Raw genomic sequence first — 27,517 nt, forward strand, 5'->3', positions numbered from 1 at the left:
CCACATTTAATATTACTTAAAAAAGTTTTGTGTAAGGGTCTATAAACATTATTAATTTTAATTTTTTAATAAAGGTATCTTTCATTGCCTTTCCTATAAAACATTTTACACCTTCACAAATATTGAACCACCTACATTTTCAATACATTTTATAGAAAGTTAAAATAAATATTAACTGTCTCGTTACATACGTCAGTATTAAAATGCGAGGACAAAATCTACGCATGAACCATGATTATTACAAGGCCAGATGGCAGTTTCGTTAAATAGTTGCATAATATGGAACAAAACATCTAATACGATAAATGTACTTTCTCAAATATTAAAAATAATTAAAATAATAAATACTTATAAGGAAAATCATATAAAAATATAAAAAAGTGACCTACGCCACTTCATCTACATTTAAATAAATTAAGTCCAACACAATATCTATACAGTCGAAGATTACGTAAACTTGCGTCATATTACATGAGATAATAGAATATAAGATGAATATTGTAATTATTCATATTCAAAAGAAAGAATTGTCTATTACATTCTATCGGTATGATGAAACCATCACAATAGTACCAGAAAATACTCAAGAATCGACATCGTTTACGCATGTATGGAAGACAACCAACCGCACATATAAAAGATGGAAATATTCCACTCTCAGAACACTATAGGCAAATAAATATGCTATAAAACAATTACAAAGCCCTGTAGACATAGGCAGTATCGTTGTCAATACACGTTCAGATGTATAAGAGACCACAGAACTTTCAATATTTGGTAAGATGATTACACAGAGCATATAAAAGATGGAAAGATTCCACTCGTAGAACATTATAGGCAAATAAATATGCTATAAAACAATTACAAAGCCCTGGAGACATAGCCAGTACGTTGTCAATACACGTTCAGCTGTACAACAGACCACAGAACACTCAATATTTGGTAAGACGATTACACAGAGCATATAAAAGATGGAAAGCTTCCACTCTCAGAACACTATAGGCAAATAAATATACTATAAAACAATTATAAAGCCCTGTAGACATAGCCAGTATCGCTGTTAATACACGTTCAAATGTATAAGAGACCACAGAACACTCAATATTTGGTAAGATGATTACCCAGAGCATATAGTAGACAGAAAAATTCCACTCTCAGAACACTATAGACAAATAAATATGCTATAAAACAATTATAAAGCTCTGTAGATACAGTCGGTATTGCTGTCAATACACGTTGAGACAGCGATGTATAAGAGACCACAGAACACTCAATATTCGGTAAGATGATTACACAGAGCATATAAAAGATGGAAAGATACCACTCGTAGAACATTATAGGCAAATAAATATGCTATAAAACAATTATAAAAGCCTGTAGACACAGTCGGTATCGTTGTCAATACACGTTTAGACAGCGATGAGTAAGCGACCGGTGCCCCGCCGTCTGGCAACCGCGTTACGCGCAAACCAGTTCCGCGCATGACCCGATCAACTTGTATGGAATTTATTTACGCATTTATATGTGCTTTGATTTTGCACACTTTGCAATGGACTGACGGCCACTTTGTTATTAAAATAATTATTTGTAGCAACTCTTATGGTTCTAGAGACATTGTGTTTTGGCAGATTTACTTTAGCTATTTTTACTTTCATTGTCATCTGTTGATTTTATATTTTGAGGCTTTTCGATATCGAATAATCGGTAAATAATACAACACAATATATTTTTATTAATAAGTCGCAGCCATTTCAAGCATATCATCCCAGATGCTGGAGTCATTTCTTGTTATCGTCGATTCATCTGGAACCTTATTATCATTTTTTACTAATATATGGACACTCCGTTATAAACAAATGGCTTCATCTCGTTTCAAATTGCATCTTCTTTTTACTGATTTGAATGTCCTAGTTTAGTTTTAATAAGATTTCTCATACGTTTCCTTCAGATAACTATATATTCTATTTCTAGTTCAGTTTTAATGTTATTTTTCTAGAATTCGTGTATTGTATCCTATGCAGTCTAACATTTACCTTGTTATATGTAGAGTATGATGGATCTTTACCTGCTTACTTCCTTATGGTCATGGCATTAAATAAGCCTTAATACTTTCGTATTAAAATGGGTTTTCCAATATCAATATATATTTCATCAGAAAGATTACTCATCGGATGTTTAAAATTAGGTTGATTAGATTTAACCAGAAATGTAATGATTCATGTATCGATTACTATCTCTATAAAGATGTTATGATCAAGTTTAGAAAATAGCAAACTTGAACCTCTTTTTGTAATAACAATGTCTAAAAATTCCTTAAATAAAATAATTAATAATTCATTTAAAAATTATCTACTTGGAATCTTTTGATATTAAAAAATCTTGTAAAGTTAACAAACCTTTTGAAATATTTTATGTTATATAGTATGACTATTATATTTCTCTAAGTCATTGCCTGACATTAAAGCATTTCAAAACAAAGATGTTAATAGTGTTATAAAATTCTGAGTAAAAAAGAAATTCATATTTCTACGTGACTCATTGACACGCTGACGTGAACATCTCTTGAATCACCTTAAATAACATCAACACCCAAATAAAAAAAAACTTATTAATCAATCAATTTATTATCATTGATTTACAATTTAATGCAATACATACATAATATAAAAATATAATCAATTATATGTTTTTACATCTAAGGCTCTATTTTCACAGAGCGTTTCATCGCGGCAGGAAAGCGCGTACAAAACGCTCGTGTGTAAATAGCCCCTAAAACTAAATAGAACATATAGCTAATAACAGAGTTACCTCTGTCATATTGGCACATGGAATATAAAAAAATAATTTCACCAAACATCCTTAAACATAGGAAAATGACGGCTTAACGTCTATTGTCACGGAAATATCTCAGGAATACATCTTAGCGCGGCTTCAAACAAGCGTGTTTTACTTGTAGTAAGATATATAATATAAAGGCAGCAAATGTGAATTAGAAATTAATTTAAAAATCTTACTTTTACTTCGCATTAACGAAATATAGTAAGATCTCGGCGATCAGGCGTCTCATTTTCTTGTTTATCAATCTCAATAATTATTTTTTAAATTCTCTTTACTAATTTGTAAAATTTTCTATTGTCCAAAAATAAGAGGTAAAAAATCGAATACAAAATTATTTATATTTTTCGCAATAATTATTTCCTAAATTCTCTTTACTAATTTATAAAATATTCTATCCAAAAATAAAAGGTAAAAAAAATCTAATACAAAATTATTGAAATATGTAAACAGAAAATTTCAAGTTATCTTCACATTATAGCTGTCTTTGTTATTTCACCTGCGATACAATAAAGCGTAAACACTATAAAATACCTTCTTAATTCACTCGGCTCACTCATACTTGAACACCTCGAAAATCTACACTTACTTTTTTAACCGGTTTCATAAGTTTAATTTTAAATACAGTCAATTTGCTTTAGAACCAAATCATTTTGTTTTACGATATCATAGCTTTACATATTGCGTATTTTAATAATATAAAATAAACGTACTCATAAATTGAACTACTACTTTATTACCTTCTTAAAATATGGATGTCAAATTAGCCAATAGTGTAGACTTTCTTATCAACCTTTTTAGTTCTAATCTTAACTCATTTCTACCCATAGTTAGGAACAACCCTAATATTATATATTAATAATAAGCGATTATTGGAATGTTATAAAGCATTAAAATTAAATAAATAACACAATTGATCATTTTATTCCGTCAAAGATTTGAATTTAGAACTGCATACGTCCCACGTATTAGAATAATAATATTTTAAATATTATATAAATATTATTTTTACATTATAATATATAATGCTAAGCAGTTAAGCTGTTTAAATGCTACCGTCTTAAATCTAATAAATACTATTTACAAATCACCAGAACGTTATGTGGAAAATTTTGCAAACCAATTCGAAAAGAATCAATGAAAAAATAATTAAATAACATTATAACTGGATCACTTTAATCAGGTGTTTTCAAAATTTCACTTAACTTTACACAACCCATATCCGCAGTCTACAGGGTGTTTCAAAAAATCCAATTAATTGCACTGGGATAGAATAACATGATATGATAAACAATTGAATTGTTCATCATATCTATAATCATTTTAAGATTAAAGTGAACCAGCCAGTTTGTAATTTAACAATGTAGTCAACAAGAAACATTTACAAGTCGCGGGAGAAACGGAAACCGAAAGAAAGGAGTTTTTAATTTTAAATCATTGCAATATCCCATTCTGGCGGTGTTTATGATCAAGCACGAATACTGTTGTGTAAATAACGCTATAGGTGATGTAGCGTGACGTCATCATTATGACGTATCACCATCTTAAATACATGGTCTCCTTGTTAGGGTTGTAGTGTATTTCTCTGTAACAAACAATTTAATAATTAATAACGTGAAGACATTTTAATGCGATTCTGGATTAATAAAGGCCATATGGGGAAAACTTAGGGATACTATAAAATTATCGTTTGTTCTGATTTCCGTATCAATTAAAATAACAAAGAAAATAGGTCATATTTATTTTTATTAATGTGGTATGATTTAAAATGAAATTTAGCCACATTTAGAAACTACAATGATTTTTAGTAAGATAGGTCTTTAAATCATTGACATTCAGTGAATTAATAATACATCATAAAATTGTATGTATACCATTTGTGTTATTTTTTCACCTAGAAAAAATTATAATACGTCTAAAATCAATGAGATTATGACAGTATTTAAATGGTGCTACGTTAGACAGCCGTTGGAAATAGCATGGAAAAGTTCAAATATGCTATACAAATAAATATTTAATAAACACGCCATGTTTGTTCGAAGCAGCACCTTTTAAATAAGCCATTATCAGTCTTACTTATAAAACATCGCGAAGCAATGCTTAGTTACATCTTAAACTTCTAATCACAGGCGATGTTTAATTTTTACAGCTATTTAAACAATGCTTAACCACATATTAACGCTAAAACAAGTTTATAAGTAAAATTTTAGGTAATCGGTGGCAAAGCAATTGATTAAAACATAAGAAGAGTTTATAAGTAAGACTGTATATTCTGAAATGCTTGCAGGGCAATTATAAACCAGCACGATCATTTAATTTTTAAAAATCCGTCGCGGTCCTCTTCTTCGTACTTACTTTCGTAGTAAAGTTGACATCTTCGATATATACAAAAAATATACTTAAGATAATGACAATAAGGTATAAAATATATCTTACTCTATAGTGTAAGAGAGACCGCAGTGGTTGGATCGTGCTTCCATCACCTTCACCGCCACAAGCATTGACTACATCTACAACAATTGAGAAAAAAATGTTATTAATAACAATCAAAACACACAATTGTTAAAACAACACGTTAATCAATTGTTAAATACGTGTAAACATTCTATAAATGATATTCCATTGTTTTGTTTTAAATAAAGAATAGAATGTTATTCATCATCATCCACTGCTGAGCATGGGCCTCCTCAAAAGATTTTTAGAATGTTATTATTTTTATTGAAATACTAGAAAAATAAAAATTAATTCAGAAAACTAGTTAATTTGGTGCAAAATTATTCGGTGCGTTTTCGGTTAGTCATTGTTAACGAATTAAAAAGACACCAAAAACACTTCATATTTGACATTAGGTAATAATAGAAAATATATTTTTGTTAATTCAAAACTCCGTTTTAATCCTTAAATAAGATTGTATTTAAAATAACATTGAGCCAACAAGTTGTTTGACATTTTTTTGCTAAATCGCATCACAAAGAACAGTTTTAACATTTTAAAAGGATTACTGTCCACGGCGCAGACAGCACGTTCCTTAAAACCAACAAAAGGCTCAATCTGTAAAAAAATATTAAGTCTTCAGACTTCAACCTTTCCATAAAACACACTTTAGTTAAGAATACACGTATGAATCACAAATAGATCGAACCATAAAAAGAAAAATAAAAACAAAACGATCTTAGAAAAATTATTTCCTTCAAAATGTTATTTGAAAACCAGAATCGCAATAAATCGAGATAATACAATTATTTACATTTGATCATATCTGTCAGAAGGTGCGCTAAAATAACAAATTTAGTCAAAGGTTACAAGTGGGCAAATTGAATGAAATGTCATCAAGTCAAATCACACGATCGTGATGAAGATATTAAACGTGTCCGCGTTATTAAAGTTAATTGTACCTTTTTTAATTTTAACAACAACCGAAACAGACGCGGAAACGAATTATAAAGCAATTATGACCCTTATTTGAATAAAAATGTAAAAATATAACAAAAAGTTTCCTTCAAACCACGTGTTTAAGAAAAAGTGAATCTAATTTCGTACTAATGGTATTCGAATCGAACTCGAAGTATCGAGATGTGTCGATACGAAGACAACAGTGTAAAGGCCGTAGGTGACAGCACCGGCATTTATACACTTCCGTGCGATACAAGACTAGGTTAGTTCGTGATCGCGCACCCTGTATGTGCGACTGTGGGAACCGTCTCTTTGTTTCCATATACAGCGTGCTTGTTATTTAAACAATTTAACGAATTTCAATTATAAAATGTTATTAATCTTAAAGAAATGTAATTCAAAACAACTATTCATGTAAAATTCATAAATACATTTTTAAATACTTTTTTATATCTTTAAAATTACGTAAGTTGTTAGTTATTCTATCAGAAATTTATTAACATAGAAACTAAAAGTAAGTAGTGTTAACAAGTTCCTAAAATCACACTCCGATAAATACATCCCATTACCTTTCAGAATATAATTACTTTTTCAAATCTTACTAATATTATAAATGCAAAAGTTTGTGAGGATGGATGTATGCTTATTCCTCTTTCACGAAAAAACTACTGAACGGATTTGCATGAAACTGTACCGGCATATTTTTTATACATCAGAATAACATAAGCTGGAATTTATAATGATTTTGTACAACTTGGTATTATAACGATACAAATCAAATAAGTCGGAAACAATTATCCCGGGGGGTAAAACCGCGAGCAAAAGCTAGTAATCTATAAATGCACAAACAAGAGCACCCTGTACACCAAGAACATTTCTCAGGGGTGCCTAATTAACCGCGTTCGGCACCTCCAAGGCGCGATGCGCACTATTGTGTGTCAGATACCTGTGGTAATTAAGCGCATCTGTGACTTTACCGTCACTTAACCTTTGCTTAGATAAAGTACTTTTCATTTACAATTAATCCCCGCTTCAAATGTTTTACTTGACTGTATCGTTTGCGTTAGTTATTTCTTAATCTGCGTTTGTGTTAATGAATTTTTAGATATTTAAATTGCTGAGTAAAAAAGACCTTTATTATTATTGATTGTTGTTTAAAAAAGGCCTTTATAGTTATTGTGCTAAACGTTAATTAATATTTAATAATTACACTAATAAAAGTTAAATCATACTCTTACTTACAACGTTATAAATGCGAACGTTTGTAAAAAATAACCACAGAAACTGCTGAACGAATTTAGACGTAATTTGCAGTATGAAGTTTTTAAGTTAAATGAAAATATAAATACCAATTACTCACTTCACAAATATTGATTGTTATCAACAATTAATTTAATTGCCATTTTAAGGTGAGTAATTGGTATTTATATTTTCACTTAGCTTAAAACCTTACTACACAACAACGCCATTTTGTAGATGATATTTTGTTCTTGGGGACCGTCGGTTTATTTAATAATACAAATAAACACTCTGTGATCGATCTCTCGTGGCTTAATCATTCAAAACGCAATTTGTAACGATGCTAAAGTTTACAGCGGTATGTTTTTAAATAAATTCGCATTTGACATTTGCTAAGGTACGCATGAACTTTGCTCTGTAGAAATATTCCATTACATTACCCGAAGCCACAAGCCTTTATATCTGTTTTGCTCCATTAAAAACCTTGTATTTGTAAGCTTACGATAATACCTTAGGTTTTGTAATGTTGGCATTATATACGCAAGCATCATGTTGTGGAAAATGATTTAAGTGTTTGAGTAAGTTGTTTTGGTGTGATAAAATCAAAATATTTACACGTTATACTAATTACCTTTTAAAGTTATTAGGATTTTACATTAACTAACATGATTATTACAGAAAAATTAACCTTTGGTCGCGGCTTCGAACGTGTGAAAGATTTTCCGGAATAAAATTGAAGTTATATTTTATTTTGTTATGTTTATTTGAATATTAGACATTAAAATTCAATTATTTTTCGGATTTTATCGCGGTTTTTACATTTTTTTAAAACCGCACTAAAATCCTAATAGCTAATATTGGAGTTCCATGTAGGTTTCCAATTCTAAACACATAAGTATTTTGAGATGTCCGAGGCTGATAATTTTACTTATATGTAATATGTTCTCTGCCTACCCATAAGAGTGCAGGCTTGCCTCCTCCACCTTGTGTGTTACAAAAATGAGCATGATGCACTACTACTGCCTTCACCGGAGTTAGAGGTACATAGATCACTTAAAATACGAACTCCAGAAATGTCAGCAGAGTTCATTGCTCATATGTTATATCATCACCGTAAAAGAACTCAGAATTTCATATATAATGTCACGTGGTTGTTAATTAAAACAATTTAATAGAAGCACTAGTTTAAAGACTCGAATGTTTACAACCATTATAATCGTTAATAGGCAATAATCGATATATCAACTCGATGCGCGAGTCGTGAATCGAACGTATCGACCTATTGAGAATCGATGTGCCGGAGATAGCGCATTGGGTCATCGGCGCAGGCCCTAACTAAATGGGACATCGCGTTCTCGATTTAGAATCGTAATTAAGCGAGATGTATTGTTTCCCATTAAGCTATAAATAAACAAGGACATGAGAGCCAACTGTAGTGCTTTCGACGTAATTAATTGTTGTTTATGATCTTAATTTGATTAATCTTGGATCAGGAGTTTATCATAAAGTATTGAGATTATTTTATTATATTTAAAATTCGAACACAAAAATTGTTTAACCAATATCATAAAAAAAGAAAACGTATAAGAAATTCTGCGAGTTTTAAATTTCCGCAATAAAACCTCCTGATCTAAATTAAAAAAAATTGGCTACCAAATTTGAACTTAGAACACTAAAAACCCTGTCCTCCGTGGAGGTTCACGACACCGTTCGGGAACACATGATCGGTACGCAGTCCACACTTAGCAAAACAATCAGTAGCGGTACTTATGCCGAGGGCGCTCACGTAGCGTACAGTACTGACGTTTCACACGCAATCCCTCATTATCCATCATCTCGGGTGATGTTCGGTAATATCGCCGGTGCTTTGATGAAGATATCGGTATTGCTACTTGGACTCTGGGTTGAAAGTTTATTGTACGGAAAGGATTTCACTAAAACGTTTTGATATTCTTTTGTTCGATTCTATGGAATTGCTGAAGAGTGTATTTTTAGTGCAAATAATCATGATTAGTCTGATAAGTTGAAATTAAGGAACACTAACTTAATCGTATTTAGAAATGCAATAACTATCTCTCAGAAGCGTTCTCAAGCCTATTATTTAGGATGCAAAATTAAACACCGACAGAAATGATCCTAGTTTAAAATTCGTGGTAAACGAAACACATTAAAATGTTCTCTAAAGGGCTCACCAAAAGTCATCGAAATATTTCAAATCGGATCGCACAATAACAGACAAATTGCGGCAATTTCGCAGTACTGTTAAGCGTGGTACACATTGTTATGCCATGTATGGTGGGCGCATAAACTGCAAATTATACCGTGGTAGTCACGTGTGGCTCGCTCTCGCGGGCTACCGTCAGCGTTCGCACAGTTTCGGAAGCATTAGGGCCCATTAAGCACCGTTAACACACGGCCACGTCACGCGTTCGGGTCGTGCGCAGGCCGATCTAGCGATCTCGCGGTAGCCGAGATGGCGGTCCTCCAGTCTTTTCACACGGAATGTAGTACGCATGCGCATATACACGTTCCCGCTCGTTCCAACAGTTTTATTGCACACGACATTTCGTGTGTTTGTTTTGCAAACGGTACGGACTGTCGCATAACATCGGTCATTACTCACGAATGTGTACCCGCTGTATTTTGGTATTGTTGTGTTTAAATTTGAAGAGCTATTGTTCTTTCACACAGTTATACTTTAGTTATTCTAATCTGTTACTTTCAGTTTGTATCCGATAGTAAATTACAATCTAAAATTACTCATCGAAAAGAGATCACCTATAAGCCTTCTACCAGGTTCACCTATACATTTTTCCATTTAGTCTTTTGCTTAAATATCGTCTACAAGAGGTAAATTAACCTACTCACCTAAATTATTATCTACCTCGTCTAAAACTTCCCACGTAATACATCATCCATATTTCCATAAAGTTAATTTTCAGAACACTACCTCTGAGGTCAAAATGAATCATCTAAGTTCTTAGTAGGTGTCAAACGACAACACACCTGTCAGATGAATTTTCAGATCCGAGAATCGCATGGGAGTCGGAGGGCGCTACAGCTACCAGCGTATTGTATGGTAATCCGTCTGTCACTTGACATGAGAGATGACAAGTTTAATGAACTTGGTGAAATAAATCAAATATAACAAGTTTCGGGTAAGGATGCTTGTGGATCATTGAGTTGTCGTTTTTGGTCAAATAAATTTGAGCTCAATTACTTCCAAATAATAAGACACATTTTCATAAACCTATGCCGTTGTAGTGCCATAAACAGATGAGACTGGTAACTTATGGCTTTTCCTATACTACCATATACTCAAAAGGAATGTAATACGCGAACCTATTTCACGTGACTGCAATTTTCTAGATTAATTACGACGTATATGATGATTTGTCAACAAATGCATTGTTTTGTTGTATCTTAAAATTCCTCTCTTAATCTAGTTTACCTACAGCTTCCATTTGAAACCTAATTTCTTTTCACGCTGTTTATACACTTAACAACACCTGTAGTTACGCAGCACTAAACCAAACACTAAGCAATAAACTTCAAGCATTGCATTATTAACCGAATATTAATAAAAATGTGGAATACACACTAGTACAACGCGCTAATCGTAATACAGACAATAAACTGTTTCACAACCCAGATTAGATAAGTGATGGTTTTATTACCAGCTTCTCTGTTAACAGCACAATGTCACAGCGTTCCGTCTCCTTGTAACTATTTGACATGTGGCACATTCGTTTTATTGTCAAAGAATTCTATTTTTAAATTTTGACATTCAGAAAAAAACGTGAAAACGAAATGTTCGATTCGGCATAGTGTTTTGTTTTCTTTGTTGGTGAATAGAATTTATTTTTTAATGTCGAGGTCAGAACTGTTTTAAGCCAGTGTTTTTTTAATAATTTATAGGCTAATGCTAATGTCTTGGACAGTGACGTAAAAGAGTTTATGACAAAAAAGTTCAGTCTCTTATTTCATGATTTAATTCATTTAAATTTTAAACTGTTCGTAAAATAGAAATAGCACCTAGAGTATGTATGGTGGTGTAATGAAAATGTAGCTTTCTAGTATTAAATTCAGCTAGCGTTGCGCAAATCTTTATCAACACCACATGTTGCGGTCTTAGAATCTTGTGTAACAGTAGTACGTTGATTAAGTGCTATGGTACATAACACCTCAGTGGTTCCGTGATAGGCCAGACCCTAATAAAGGTCGAGCCTGTCGACCACAGCCTCGTCACCTGATCGCGGCATATGTAGGTCGCCGTTATTCTGGATCATGTTAACATTTGGTTCTATGTCTGTTATGGAATCTTTTGTTCTAACTACAAAGAGGGTTTGTCAAATGTGGTATAGGTAGTAATGGACGATGTTTTTTTCAACATTAATATTGAGTAAATTAGCTAAGTATGGAATCTTTCTTATAAATTGCAGTCTTTTGTGATCATGTGTCAGTTACAAAGGGAATAAGTTATACAATGAACTGAGGATAGGTCCTAAGATCTGGTATTGTTATTTTAGATGGATATTCCCAATCTCTATGGAACAGTAAATATTAATCTTAGCTATCTATCATCACGCTGCATCCCTGAACGGGTAAGTAGAGGAGCAACTGGTGCACTCCTTTCGCCTTTCCGCCCCGAATGATGGGGGGCGAGCTTACTATCTTAGTATATTTTAAATAATCACATACTAAAGAGGTTCTGAAACGTCGCAGTTCTAAATGCTCAATTAATTTGTTAGTATTGCGGTTTAACTAACAAGTGACGTGGAATATAATTGTAACTGAATGAAATGTAATTATTAGTTGTCGAACAAACATATCGGTTGCGGTTAAGGCGGTTTACTATTGTAACTGAAATTAAGTTATTACTATAAATGTTTTATAGTACTGAAAATTTCACTTCAGTTTATAAATGCATTTGCTCTTTATCTTTCTTTGATATTTGTTATGATTCGTAGTATTGTTACAAAAAAATCTTTTGTTCTATTTTCTTTTATTGATTCGCATAACATGTGTGATTAGTTTATATCGATATGCTGAGTCTTAGGTTCATTTTCTGGAGCAAATTATTTTTAAATCCATATTTCTATGGATAAGAGAAAGTGAGCAGAACGCGCTGGAGTAGTATGGGTTCGAATCCCAGACAGAGAAAGGTCATGTTTTTGGAAATCCCAAAGTTCAGATCATTCAGGTCGGGTCCAGATATTTTCATATGATATGTTAAAATAAATTAAGTTATTTTCCTTGTAGAATAGTTGAGTTGTTTTTTTCAGTAATTTATATAAAATCACGTTACCGAGATAATTATAGCAAAATGTCAAATTCAATTAAGTAGTTAATTTTCGTATATCCATCGTTTACAAGTAAAATATATTCGAAACTAAGTAATTAAAAATATCAAGATAATTTATACAATATTAAACATGCCAAAAAAATATTAGTCAATTACGTAAAAATGTGCACTTTGCCAAATTACTTTGAGTTAATCTAAATTAAATATTTTTTTTATGTAGAGAATACTAGCACAAAAAAACCAAGGCTGTCCGGCTTATTACCTTTGCCTTTTCCTCCAAATATTTTATAAAAAAAAAGAAAAAAATAGACTCACCTGTGCTGGCGCAGATTGTCTTGCCGCTTGAAGCTCTTCCCGCATACTTCGCAGCTGAAAGACAGCTCCGGGCTCTTATGGGTGCGTTCGTGGATCATCAGGTTGTAGGACTTGGTGAACCGACGTTGGCAGTACTTGCAGACGAACTCGCATTTTGGGCGCAGTTTGCGTCTGAAATCCCGTGTGTGCTCTTCGTCAATTTGCATCACGGCGAACATTTTGTCTGGACTAAGATGTGATGCTTACGACGGGCGGGGCTTGAGCGCCTGTACAATGATAAGTTATCAAATGTGGTGTGCGCATGGAATGTGGACTTTATTGTGTGCGTGTTAGAGTTCATGTTTCAGTGTAAGTGCGAGTGTGTGTGCTGTGTTTGTGTACGCGACGATTAAATTTTTCGTCTCACTCTACATCCAAAATGTTAACCCTACCGAAAGTTAGTGGACGCTACTAAAAGTCCCGCCACCAGACAAAATAATACGACGTTGAAATTAAAACGATTTCATTTGAAACAAGATTATTCCGACACACCGCATCGACATTTAAATATTAAAAACGAACGAACTAAATACTCAATACAATTTATGACTACTAAAAAACCTTAAAACAAAGAAGATTAAAACACATACCTTTATAACTATCGAGGTGAAAAAAAAAATGCTTAAAAGCGCCGAGCACTGTCACAAACTTGTACGAGGATACACTGTCACAGACGCAGATACAGAGAGTCTAGATGTGTCAACGTTGCGTGCGAACAAGAGCGGGTGCGTTTAGCAACTGCGCTGGCGAGTGGGTGCGGAAACTACTGATAGTGTTACGCGGAAGGTGTGCTCGCCCCCACCACGCCACGTGCGCTCACTGAATGAACAGGTAGCGGCCGAGGTGACGGCCCGATGGGAAAATTTTATTTCGCCTCCACATTGCGAATATCGTTTATACTTATCCTCACAATTATCGTTTTAGTATTCAATTTCTATCATTAAGACCAGTTATAAAATAACATGGTAACTAAAACATCGTTAACGGTGGGAAAATGACACCGGCGGGTGGCTCGCGGCGCTTCCGTGTGTACAACTCACGAACGTAAGCGACCGCCAATCATTTCGAGCGCACACGTTGTTTACTGGTAAATTGGTGATGATTTTCGGCTTCTGTCATTATTGTGATGACCTTAGGTTAATTTGAGATCAATTGACAAAAAAGCTACTGCGTAAATTTGCGTACGGTTGATCTAGATTGTGTAACTCTATGTAATTTCTATTAGCTGCTAGATATTAGTCAGCCATACATGTTGTTTTTAAAATAATGTCCGATTCTAAAATATGTTTTCTATTTTTACCGATTTCGCCAACATGAAATTACGAAATAAGATTAAAAATGTATGAAAAAGAACTTTAAAAATAAAATAACATGAAATTAAAAATCACACGTAAGCAAGTCAAGAGTGCGCTTCGTTTTAAATTATTTTTTGTCTCGTTATATAGGGCCCTTGCGTTGTTAGTTCTACTTTCGTTTGCAAAACCACGAGCATGATACTGAATTCATCGCATTTCAAATCTATTTGACGAGTTTATGGCCATGCCAGGATCTGACAGTAGTGAGATAAATAATATTTATACATGTGCACCTAACGATCCCTTAGGGAGTATACGTGTGAACTCATGCGCACTCGTGTATACAAGTAGTACCCGAAAAGCAAATTGAATAAAATAATCATAGCTCTATACTGATTTACAGTCCACAGATCTGTTCAATAAACATACGAACGACACTGGAAAAAAACTCTAAACAAACATACTAAGAATAAAGGACGAGTTTAATAGCCAAAAAATTGCTCAATTTCAATTCATAGTTTTTATAACTGTATAATAAACACTATTTATAACAAAAAAAAGTCGAAAATCGTCGATTTTTCACACAATATTCAAATTTCGCGTGTTAAAGGAGCTATAAAATTTAATTCCTGGTACCGTGAAGCACTTATGGTCCGTTTTATGGTTGCGTTCATTCAAATTATCTCGACTCACCTACGTTAAAAACATTCGCTTAATGAGCATTCATAGTTGGCGAATGACTGGTCATAAGGCCGTGTAATTAGCTGCTATTGATTCGGTCGACTTCACTTTTAACACGTACTAAGATGGGATAAGTATATATTGTATTCGTATATCGACAAAGAAGAAAATATATTTTCTGCTCAGCAACAATTGGGATTCAATTGTCTGGTAACACAGTATAGGGAGCGATTTTGCTGAGATATGGAACGTGACGTATATTGCGTTTATGGATAGATAGAGTAGAAGAATATAATATTTTTCTCAACATAATGGCTACCTGATATAATAAATATTGTTTAAATGAAATTAATGAGCCGTCGTCTCTACAACAGTTAGCCTTATCTCAAGATATTGTTAATAAAAATTCATTGACGATGCAGTGGTTAATGCTTAGAGTCAGATTTATCTATCGAATAAAATAGACAGTCATTTGAAGTAAGAGAAGGTATCATAAAGTATAACATTTAGTATCTACTACAACAGCTACATTCGAAAGCATACGAATCCAAGACAGCGAAATTTTAAACAATCCAACAGTAATTTATTGAAATAACCAACAAAACGTTCGAATAATTACATCCATAATTCTGGCAATTATCTCAGTTTCGCTACAATTAGTTGTGAATTTTTATAACAGCGAATCCAGGCCGAGATTTGCATAATACCAACGATTACCATAACGTCCGTTTCGAAATTCACATAGAAATAAAAATGGCGGCGGCTCAAATGGCGTATCAGTATCCCTAAAGATTCATCGCGTCACGACTTGCACATGGCGACTGGAACGCGCAAAAAATTCACCAATCGTACATCTTAATATTTGGCCCAGACAAACCATTTATGGTAGCTTTGAAGATTATGATTTTTTCAAAGCCAAGCACCACAGAGTTGGAGTGATGAGGCGAGATGATAAACTCCGTTGGTCACGGTCGATCGCTAACAGTCGTAAAAGGCACTGGCGGACAGAAGTCAAAGGTGTAACGACTCACGGAGGCAAAATACTCTAATGTCATACTAGGTTATGCTAATGGTTTCGGTTGTCGTGTTTATCTTTGCAGGTACTGCGTTTCGGAATCATACTATCCAACCATCTAAAGGTACTGTGGTGAACTTTAGAAGATCATATTTAGCAGCAATTAATATTGGATATATTTCTATATAATATTGTTTTCTTTTCAATTACAATGTTTTAGATCTATGCAATGATTAAACCTATATCTTCTGCACTCCTCTATGAACTTTGATTATGCCAAATTTCACAATCCTCCAATGCGTGCGCAATGTACTTAAAGGCTGTAGTTTTTTCTTCATGTGTTAATATAATATAAATTTTTAATATATAGATACCCCAAAAAAATGTCATGTCAAAACAAAACTTCTACGAATAACAAAACGAACGTCCTATGACGTACACGATAAATAAGAAAACGTCTCAATACGTCTTATTAAAATGAGTCCAGTCATGAGTCACGCGACCACAAGCCTTGTGATGTCAAAATCGTCAAAGCAAATGAATCAGGCAGACTTCTTGTCCCTTGAACTATTGACATTTCATAGAACGGTCGATCTTGGAAAACAAAAACCCCAATTGGTAGAATTCTATGACGGTTTGAAGAAATGGGACAAGAAAAATTTTCCAGACTAAATAACGAATTGTTCAGCAATGGTACTATAGGAATTTTCTAGAGAAACTATTGCACAGAATGACAATGGAAATGTTGATTTATTAAACAGTGAAGAGTATACTTAAGGAAAGACTATCATTCACTATTAAACTGCCAAATTTGAACTTGGGTGGGCACTGTCTCTTAAAAAGAAAGTTATTATTAGTATTGCGGAACGACCGCGCTGAGATTTCCGGGTTCAAAATCTGAGTCAGACACTGATATTAGGATTCCTATCAGTATAACTCGAAGTCTAGAATTTGTGCCCAGTATGATAGGCACGCCCCTTATCACATCACGGGACGGATTCCACATAGCGAAAAGTGGGTACAAAAGTTGCCCCTCTGGCTACTCCCTCGAGAAGGATATGCGTGTAATATTTATACGAAGAGAGATCTGAACATATTAATATGGTTTACAATTTATTCATGACATGACAATTTGACCATCGTTAATTTCATTTATTTATTCAATAGTTAGATATATAGATAAAAAAAGTATATTTTGGCTACAATTAACACACAATATAACCTAAGATATAATACACAGACAATGGACAAGTAACATATCCATTTGCGAATTACAGCCGCAATCAGACTCCAGCCCAGCAATATGCTTTGCTCGAAGGAGCAAAGTGCTGGTAATTCTGCAGTGGTCACCCATCGGTTTATCACTACATCCTTACAAATAATACAATGATTTTTCTTATATGTAATAAACCTTTACAGATGTTAAATAATTTATAACCAGCATATATATGCTAATATAAATTATTTAATTATTGTTATATATTATTATTGCTATATATGATAATGAAAACCTCATATTATCCTTTAAATGATATCATTTAAAGGATAATATGAGGATTTCATATATATTTGTGGTAACTAATGGATAATATAAGGGGCAAACCCATATGTCACAAATATGATTAATTAGGTGTCCTACGTGACTTGAAGTCTAGAATCCAAAAAGATTCATACATGACGACACGTGTAAACCAACCTCACGTCTGATTCTTACATTATGCAATGGGAAAATAAAATACGTGTACAATAGCAATATGTAGGTACCCAACCTAACGAAAACGGAGAATAATTATCAAAAAAATAGAAAAAAGGCTTTTCCGATACCGGGAATCGAACCCGAGCCTCCTGGGTGAGAGCCAGGTATCCTAGCCACTACACCATATCGGATATGATTACTTCTCCGAAAATATAGCATATGAAACTTTTATATATAATTAAATAATTAGTTGAGCAAACAGCTTACTAAAAAAAAAGCGACATAACAAAAAAAAATTGGAACACTAACTGAACGTTGATTTGTAAAGACACTACACTGCGCTCGCCGTCCTGCCACTAAACACAGACTTAAATGTAGAAACTGCGCGAATGATGATCATATTCCAACAGCGGCAAAGGGTGAATTTTTCGAAAGGTAACCCGACACCACTTCTATGTTCTATGTTGCGGGGCTCCTTTTTCCTTAGCTCGTAGTAGGTCGGGCCGTTGTGCGTGGGATGCTGACTATGGGTTTAGCCAGCTAACCCGACACAACTTATAGGTAATAATAATACGCATAATTGTAGTCTGCAAATCGTTCTAAAAATAATTAGATTTCAAATAAATTACGTAAAGGATGTCAACACGAGTCGAGTTAGATGTACCCTTCGCTACTGTGTGGCAGAACCTAGCTACACCCAATTTGTCTATCAAAAATATGCCAGCTCGACTTAATGATGCAAATCTCGCAATAACATCATGTAAACAAACAACGCTGATGCATTTAATGCGATTAGGCATTATTTTTTTTGTATTTTTTTTTTTATTTTTTTGCATGAGATAAGCTTGCCATTCGCCTGATGGTAAGCGGTACCACCGACCATAAACAGTGGAAATACCATCCAACACCTTGAATTACAAAATATTTGTTGGTATTCCACTGCGCTCGCCATCCTGAGAAATGATGTTAAGTCATAGTATGTCCAGTAGTTACATTGACTACAATGTTCTTCAAACCAGACGATTTTAAATGCTGGAAAGACTATCATCTCAAATCCTAGCATCTACCAAATTTCGATCATATCTTAGACGTCGAAATAGCCTATACGATTACTAATCTATTTTGGATATTCATAAACGATAATTTTAAGTAACTTACACATTATTATGAAGACATAACAACTTGAAACTTCCAACAATTCGCGACATAAAGTACAAAGTTAATAGTGCATCATAATTTCCAGAACACACTAAAGGACTAAGACGTAAGGGTTTCTAAAGGAAACAGGGTTTTTTTAAAAACCAGCGTAGTACATGACCAGGCAAATATATCTGTAGTATTACGGAAGCAATGCGTAAAGTGATGTTGTTTGAAGGAGGTAATCTTTAGAATTACTGTGTAGATTCTTAAAAAATATTTCACTCATAGAAAGCTGCAATCTACGTGTATACATAAGTTTATATTACATTTGAGTTGATTGGTTTTTCACACACACTTCACGCATTTATCTCCGAAGAGAACAACTACTTTTCGCCAAGAGTGTGCCGTCCCATGACGTGATAGGGGGCGAGCCTATCGCCATGTCGGGCACAAATTCGAGACTCCGGTCAGAAAAACCCAAATATCAATTTGCCCAACCCGGGAGTTGAACCTAAACCTCAGAGCGCTGCCATACCGCGCATGCAGTACAACTACGCCACCGAGGTAATTAGTTTATCTCCGGCAAAAAATCCGTTCAAGCAGACAGACCCGTGAGAAAAGCTTCGTATAACTGTCATCATGCGTCATAAGATGTTTTGCGGTTACCACGTTTGTTCTAAAACTGACTCATCATTGATTAGTTGAGTGAAATCTTGTGGAATGTCGGTGACAATTGTGCAACACGGATGTTGCCAAAGGGACTAAAATGTGATAAATCTTTAGATTAATTAGTTGAATGTCAATCAATAGGCAAAGTTTCAATAGTACAACTCTCTAACAGAATTAAGCAATGTTATGACCTTATGTGAGCAGTATAGTGCAACTCCAATATGGATAAATTGATGTTCGATAAGGGATTTGATGAGAAGGAGAATTATACTTTCTTGTCTTTCTAGTTGTTCACTGACTAAATCCAGAACCTAGGACCTCGGTATAAGACACTAAAATAGGTTTTAACCTTATGTGTGGTCACGCAGAAACCATGGACCGATATATACTGTACGCTCCTACCTACGAAATAAAATAATGATTTTTATTCTCTTGGCAATAATACATCGTATATTAACAGTTTAATCCGTCCATACTTATTAATATTTTATGAAAATCGTTAGTTGGTCCATTAATTTTTGCGGCAATTTGGCATAACTCCAAATATGAGAGCTTTCAATGACAATTGCAACATACTAAACATTTTGACTTCAAACACCACATCCGATATGGTCTAGTGGCTAGGATACCTGGCTCTCACCCAGGAGGCTCGGGTTCGATTCCCGGTATCGGAAGAAACTTTTTACTGAACTATATGTTTTTTTATAAATAATTGTTCGTTATAAAAAGAAAAGAGGCAGTTTTAGTTTTTTTATTATTATCTCTAAAGCAGCTTGTCTATATTCGTTCAAAACACGAAATCCTGCAAATACAGAACTAATAATCTGGCTTCTGGATATATTCCTGAAGCGCTAATACAAAAAGAATATATTCCTATAATTCTAATAGTATCCCTCCCTATACAAGTCCGATTTAATCAATATAAATATAAGCAATACAGTTAAAACTCTTCTATAAGTCTGTTCTTCGATGCTGGTATTCCATAATGTACTGGGTGGCGTTGCACTGCGCTCGTCACCCTTCAGGATGTGAATTTCTATTGATGTTGGAAAGAGAAATTTAAGGTTTTGATGTTGGTAACAATTAGAAAAGACAATATTTCATGATTACCCTTTTTTTATCTTTCGGGTTAATGGAATTTTTTTACTGATATATATCTAATTAAATTTGTGCAAAAAACATAATATAACCTTTTAGTAGTAAGCCAGCGATATATTAATTCCCAATGCTCAGTAATTACGGGATCACCATTCGCTTACCCATCTATTAAAAATACTTCAACAGCAATAACAAACTTCTCCAAGCCACAGTCCTTCACAACACTCATTGCATCTCATTAATAACATTGTGACGAATCTTACACATTCATAAAGGTTGCACATCTTAATAATTATCGACAAAAACTGCCACTACGAAGTTAATCATGCAAAATTCCACAGAACAACACAATGGTCGCTAGGAACTACTAAATTGTTATAGGATTGTTCGCAACAATGTACTATTGGTCGGCAATTAAAATACGCAGCATTAAATCAGTGATACGTATGCGTTCATGAAGAATTGTTTATTTCTTAATAACACCGTCGTAACTTATTTGTGGGAATACATTATTGGGCTTTTGTTTGTGGTTTTACTCTTGCGCATCATTAGTGATCCACAATGTCGCTTGATCTTCAGACGTCTATGTTTAATTTTATTAGTGCCTTGAAGTTTTTGTATTTATGTTTACTACTGCTCGCTGGCATTAAGTAGTGCTAAATTTGAAGTGCCTTCCAATTTTCCATGGCATTCGAGATTTAGCTACGTGGTATATGTAGGATCTAAACCTGTCACTTTTTAAACTCTGACTCTTTTTTGCAAAATTTACTCAGATTTTTTTTACTCAAAATACATTCACCAAAAAATTTTATAGTATACTTAGTTTAGTTCCGAATCGTAAGATACGTGTTTTTCTTTCTTTGCACTGCGCTTAACAAACCGTGATATTGTGAAGAAAAAAACACGCGAATATATTCTTTATTGCTAATGAAGAAACCTCAACCCCCTATCAAAGCATTGTCCAGTACATCTATAGATGCCGACGATACACCGCCGTTTGAGCTCATTGTACTTCGAACGCGTATTTAGACCTCGGCATTCCTTTTTCAAATTCCCGGAACTATGCCTTTGTTTTAAATTTGTGCAATTGTTTTTAAAAAACATATTCGCGTTCCATTTTTGCACGTTTTACAATTTAACGAATTTGTAATGGGTTGTAAAATATTAAAGAAAAGTAAAATATTAAAATTTGAATAGCATAACCCTTAATGTTACAATTATTTTTCTTTGTTAAAAATATTTGCTAATATAACTAGTGAAAGTATTATTGTAAAGAGTATTGTACTATTATTATTATAGTTGTAAACATACGCAATACACCCACATTATATTTTGTTTCTAAAATTGCATACAATTTTACTAATTATTTGAACAATGGACGTAATAGTTTCTTACGCGAATGTTAGATATTTTTATTCTCGACATTTCGAAAACTACAGTCTGCATGGTCAAGGGCGGACTAAGGCGTTGGCTGTTCAAAAGTTAATTATTATAACATGAATAATAATAATATAAGTGACGAAATATTTGAAAACAGGCTATGAAGAAGCAATATTTTTAATTATATAATTCTATTATGAGGAATAAAACACATATTTCTTAAATTTTCTTTTTAAATGCTTTGTATACGACTCTGTCACTCCATACTTCAACTTTGATCAGTGCCTACACATTAGATGAAATATTTTGTTCATTAATATTTTTGTTCTTTTATATTGCTTTGAATGAATAGATGCCGTTCGCCTCATGGTAAGTGATATGACCGCCCATAAACAGTAGAAACGCCATCCAATACTTTAAATTACAAAGTATTGTTTGTTATTCCACTGCGCTCGCCATCCTGAGACATGAGTTGTTAAACGTTATTATGTCCAGTAATTACACTGGCTTCAATGTCCTTCAAATCTGTACACAACAATGACTACACACTGCTGCTTGGCGGCAGAATAAGACATTACGGTGGTGCCCACCCAGACAAATTCTCACATGTGAGAGACCACGAGTAAAAATAAATAACTCAAAAAATCTTTAAGACTAATACGAAAAACTTTCCTAATACTTATTCTGAAGCATTCTCTATAATTAAGTAGAAATGCAACAACTGTGAAGATGCGATCTCTGTAAAATATAAATACTTTTTCATCTTTTTGTTAAATAATAAAACGTCAATAAACATGGTCAGAAGGTATTTCAAAAGGTACAAATGAGTACAAAGCTCAGTCATAAATTAAGGCTCATTTGATCAGGGAAAATAAAAAAATAAAATCTCATGATCATCCACATCTGAATAAAATTATTATGAACTTATTGTTCGGCGCGTGCGCATCTCAGACGTTTCAACGAGAAATTTTATGTTTATCATTCTATTTGACATTTTTAAACAATGACATATCTTTCTCCCTTTTCCACAGATAATCATCGCGTATCAAAGAGAAGGACGGAACGTGATTGTTGGCCTGTCTTCGAAATTTTCAAAGAATCCCAAATATTAGCTGAATCACTGTAACGTAATTGCGATTGTTTACCTTTTATAACTTAAGTTGTATTAATTAATCAAGACCAATAACACGCTTTAAACCTTATGGTAGAATGCAGTGAGTATTAATCCTAATGACAAGCTTAAAAACTCGATAGAGATATACAATTTTATATTTTTGTAATTTAAAAAGGACGTGTACATAAATACCTGCATGGTTTATTGTTACCACTCTGGCGCTTACCGATTTCGGGATAAAACTGACTACAGATCGTATAAATTATAAATAATCATTTCTGTCATTGTTTTTAAAAATAATCACCTTGACAATTCTGGCACATTTTTCATTTCCAACCTACGAAACTACCAAAGAAATTCGATTGATAATAGTGTCTGACAATAAAAAAGTAGCCCTAAATTTAAAAAACGAAACACTAATGTAATAAGTTCTACTTCAACTTCTAATAAGTTAGAATGATAATTAAATATACCATGAAAACTATTAATGGCGGCTACCCGTGAGAAAACGTAAATAACAACAAAAAAACAATTTGTCATCACAATATGTTACCACTTTTAACTCATTAATTACCCACATCATTAAAACAAAGATATTGAGATTTTAATTCGTTAGCCAAATTACAATATACAAATGAGCGAGCGAGCACAAATAACCGAACGGTTTATGTCCTACCCGTTCCCACAGGAACGGTATGCGCCCGCGCAGCACATAGAAATATGTAGAGACGGCTTTAATGCATAAGTTTATAAAATTTGATTCATAATTTTAGAGTCGGATTTGTTACGTTATAATAATAATTGTAGAAGTTGCTTCAGGTTAGAAGATATTCCGATAAAGTATTATTAGAGTAACCATTAATTATAAATAAAAATATTAATATTATGTACTCGTCTAAACTAATAATATAATCCTATTTATACTAAAATAAATTATAAACATAAAAGCAAGGTGATCGGTCTAACCATAACGAGGTTACTCTTGACAATTAAAATAAACAGTAATTTTAACTCAATATAGGTAAAGTTTACAATATTACATGTTACTATCGTGTTAAAATACAGTATCAAACACAATATCAAATATTTAATTTGTACGTATTACTTGGTACTTAAATCCAGACAGCTTTCATAAACAATTGCTATCTAACTTGATTAATTACTAAACGTAAAGTTCCATCGTGTTTAAAAAGTATAACGACTCCATTCCCACGATGTTCGTGTACAGTCAAGTATCCAAGGCTGATATACTGGGAGTTTGGTCGGGTAGCCCCTGGCGATTTCCCTCGTCCCTCGCGCCCCGCTCTTCTTTCGTCCTATTGCCTATCCTATACTTGTGAACTTTGTATACGCCTTTGATTTTTATGTAGTGACACTAGTTACCCGCCCCGGCTTTGCACGGATAGCAAAACATATATGAATTAATTATACACATATCGTTTTCCCTTAAATTTCCTCCTCTGTGGTGGAAATCGTATGGAAATCCGTTTGGTAATTTTTGAGTTTATCTTGTTCAGACGCGGCGGCCATGTCAGTTCATGCAAATTATAATGTTCTATGACTATTATGTTGTAGCTAAATGTAACATCATTTATTTTGATGTAGCTACAAGTATCAATAGTCTACGTTCAATGTAAGACACAATTAATAATGTCATTTAATTTATTAAATAATTACAATCAGTAGTCCAATACAACCACACAAGAATTTATTGTATGGGACACAAAGACTTAATTTCGTACGCATTCCAGAAATATATATTTGCGGATCAGACTCACTTTGCAAAACGGGAATGAGCGTCGTGGTTGGTAAATCGAGTCATGAGAAGTTTTAAAGCGCATTAATCACTAAAAGTGACTTTGGTTAGCTCGTAATTATCGCATACCAAGAGATTTACTTAATTTAAAATTAATACATTTAATTTCGCCCTTAAAATTGTGAGTATTATAAATTATTTATTTAAAATTAAGGTTTAGTTAAATAATGTTTTCGTTCATGTTTTTTGTACTATGATGTAATTAAGAAACTTATATTTTTTTATCACTTTTATTTTTACACAGTTGAAGATCAAATATAAAATAAAATTTCTGAAATATTTATTTAGATACCTAGTATTGAATTGAATTTCGACCGTTTTTATAATAATAAAATATACATACATATTAATTAACTTAATTCACATATTTTTAAATACAATTCCATGTGTGATGGACCTAAATAATTAAAACTGTCAATAAATTGAGAAAAGTAACGTTTCATTACACCTAGTAAAGGATTTATTTACACTGATAAAATATTTTTTATAATAATAATTTAAAAAAAGAATCGGACGAACGACGAAGAAGAAAATATTAACTTAATTGTATTCCATAAATAACACATACATCCATACCCTTATACATACATTTTCATTACAAATGCATACCAAAACCGGCGGGCAGGGCGGGCCCACGCATCACAGTAGCACGTGTATATAACATACATAATGTGCGTTTGTATGTCCGCCGGCTACTGGTTACGCGGCGTCCAATCGAATTGTAGGTAACGTTTTTTTAATTCCATGTACGGCGTCTGTTTCTTTGACGCGGAGGTTGATTTGTTTGATTTCGTATGAGTATACGTAGTTGAGATACGCGTTTTTGTCATAAAAACTTTGTTATTTTAAATTATACAGCGTTTAAAATCCAAAATTACTATATACTGATTACAAATTTTAAAATCGGTGACTAATTAAACTTAAACATTTTTTTTGTATACTTGTTCCTGTATTTATCTAGCTTAACTAGCAATTTTAATTGATCACCACCTAATACGTAATTCTATAAGAAAAATCTAAAATAAACGATTCTGATCGAATTTTACTTAGGTTACTGGAAGATTATTAAAGTCTTATTATCATATAATTATAATAACCTCTAAAATATACACGGAACACGCACGAAATACAACCATAAAATGAGCTTTGTCAACATAAAGTCGATAGAGTCCGTGGCCTTCCATAATCGAACGGCTTAAGACGGCTTATCTTAGCACCTAAATTAAGACGTTGACTGGGCATAAATTAACTTTTATGATGAATAATAAACTTGATCCAACTATGTTGGAATTAATGAACATCGCACCTCGGTATGGTAGCGACAGAATGCATAATTTATTTGTTTCAGTGTTAGTTCTGAATTAGTTGTGAAGTTTATCGTCTTGTATACTTATATGGGAAGGTGATTTATTTCCGCAAATTTAACAGGATAAGTCAAATTTAAAATGTGTGGTTATTCGATATAAGGTTATGTGCAAAAAAGTTATAAATTATTTTGAGTTTCGGCAAGAAATTAATAGCTCTATTAGTTTAATAAATATATTTAACAAAACTCTATAGTCCTCTTAAATATTATACAGTTTAGTTATTAATCTGTATATTTGAGCCGCGGCAAAACCGTAAAATCCGTCAAAGACCGTCGTTAAGTCCGTCAAAAACCGTTCATTAATCGTATATAGAGCCGCAGCTACTGTGCACCAATCACAAAGCGCCCCGCCCTCGCGTAACACGGCAGCGAATTGAAACTCTTAAAAAACTGCTATACAATTTTTTATAAAGCCGCGATTGCGTGGGTGTGACTATGGCCCGCGGCGTTTTTCTTATGAGATGCAAACGTGCCTTTACCTATTGCGTATGGTTATCGAGTGTAAAGGTTTGATATGTAAAAACGCTTTAATGTTGAAGGTTATTGAACGTATATTTTTGAGTTATTTTTTCTTATAATTTACTGTGAAAATTTGTGGGTGAAGTTTGCTATAATTTATTGAAAATATACAGGTTTTGCATAGTATGCTTTTTATAATATATATGATATTCACAGTATTTGGGAGTTCAAAAATACTCTTCTAGAACCTAGATATCAATAAATACGGTATAAATGAATAAAGAAATAAATATTATGATTTAATCTACAGTGCATCAAAATAAACGTGTGATAGCAATTTTACTAAACCATTTCAGATCTACGTGAAGGCTTCATTAGGTAGCAATTGTTATTCGCGCTTTTTTTATATTATATGATATATCAATAGTCAAAAATTATACCCAAACTTAGCTAATTCGTCCTTCATTCACTATTTTAACACAAACACGAAACTTGAAAGATTTTAAATGGCCTTATTGCCTAAATACACATCGCAAAAACCATTCAAGTAGACATCAGCTGTGGCGCTTGCTCGCAAACAGCTAGTTTGCCCAGCGGTCAGAATAACGCCCAAATAGCGCCGGTGTGAAATAGCCTTTACAAACAATCCACTCAATGAACAA

The 27,517-nt window shown here is 33.2% G+C and overlaps 1 protein-coding gene and 2 non-coding genes across 7 annotated transcripts in view; 1 reads left to right on the forward strand and 2 right to left on the reverse strand.

Moving 5' to 3' along the window:
- Positions 1 to 2,604: 2,604 nt before the first annotated feature.
- LOC115442705 (protein drumstick) overlaps positions 2,605 to 27,517 on the reverse strand; it is a 31,763-nt gene continuing 6,850 nt past the window's right edge. For 2 of the 5 annotated variants that reach the window (XM_037437146.1, XM_037437145.1), the window contains exons 2-3: positions 13,088 to 13,353; positions 2,605 to 4,420 (exon numbers count right to left, since the gene is read on the reverse strand). In XM_037437146.1, coding sequence (XP_037293043.1) covers positions 4,372 to 4,420; positions 13,088 to 13,305 — 267 coding nt within the window. In that variant the 5' untranslated portion in view covers positions 13,306 to 13,353 and the 3' untranslated portion in view covers positions 2,605 to 4,371. Of the gene's footprint in view, positions 4,421 to 5,271; positions 5,346 to 13,084; positions 13,354 to 13,716; positions 13,886 to 27,517 lie in introns of those variants that run through there. The other 3 variants (XM_037437147.1, XM_030167839.2, XM_037437144.1) reach the window with 3 other exon arrangements.
- On the reverse strand, positions 17,933 to 18,004 carry Trnae-cuc. Its single transcript has one exon. It is a non-coding gene; the product is annotated as a tRNA-Glu (tRNA).
- Trnae-cuc lies at positions 20,225 to 20,296 on the forward strand. Its single transcript has one exon. It is a non-coding gene; the product is annotated as a tRNA-Glu (tRNA).

The sequence above is a fragment of the Manduca sexta genome, chromosome 10 (genome assembly GCF_014839805.1).
Source record: "Manduca sexta isolate Smith_Timp_Sample1 chromosome 10, JHU_Msex_v1.0, whole genome shotgun sequence".
Taxonomy (NCBI): Eukaryota; Metazoa; Arthropoda; class Insecta; order Lepidoptera; family Sphingidae; genus Manduca; species Manduca sexta.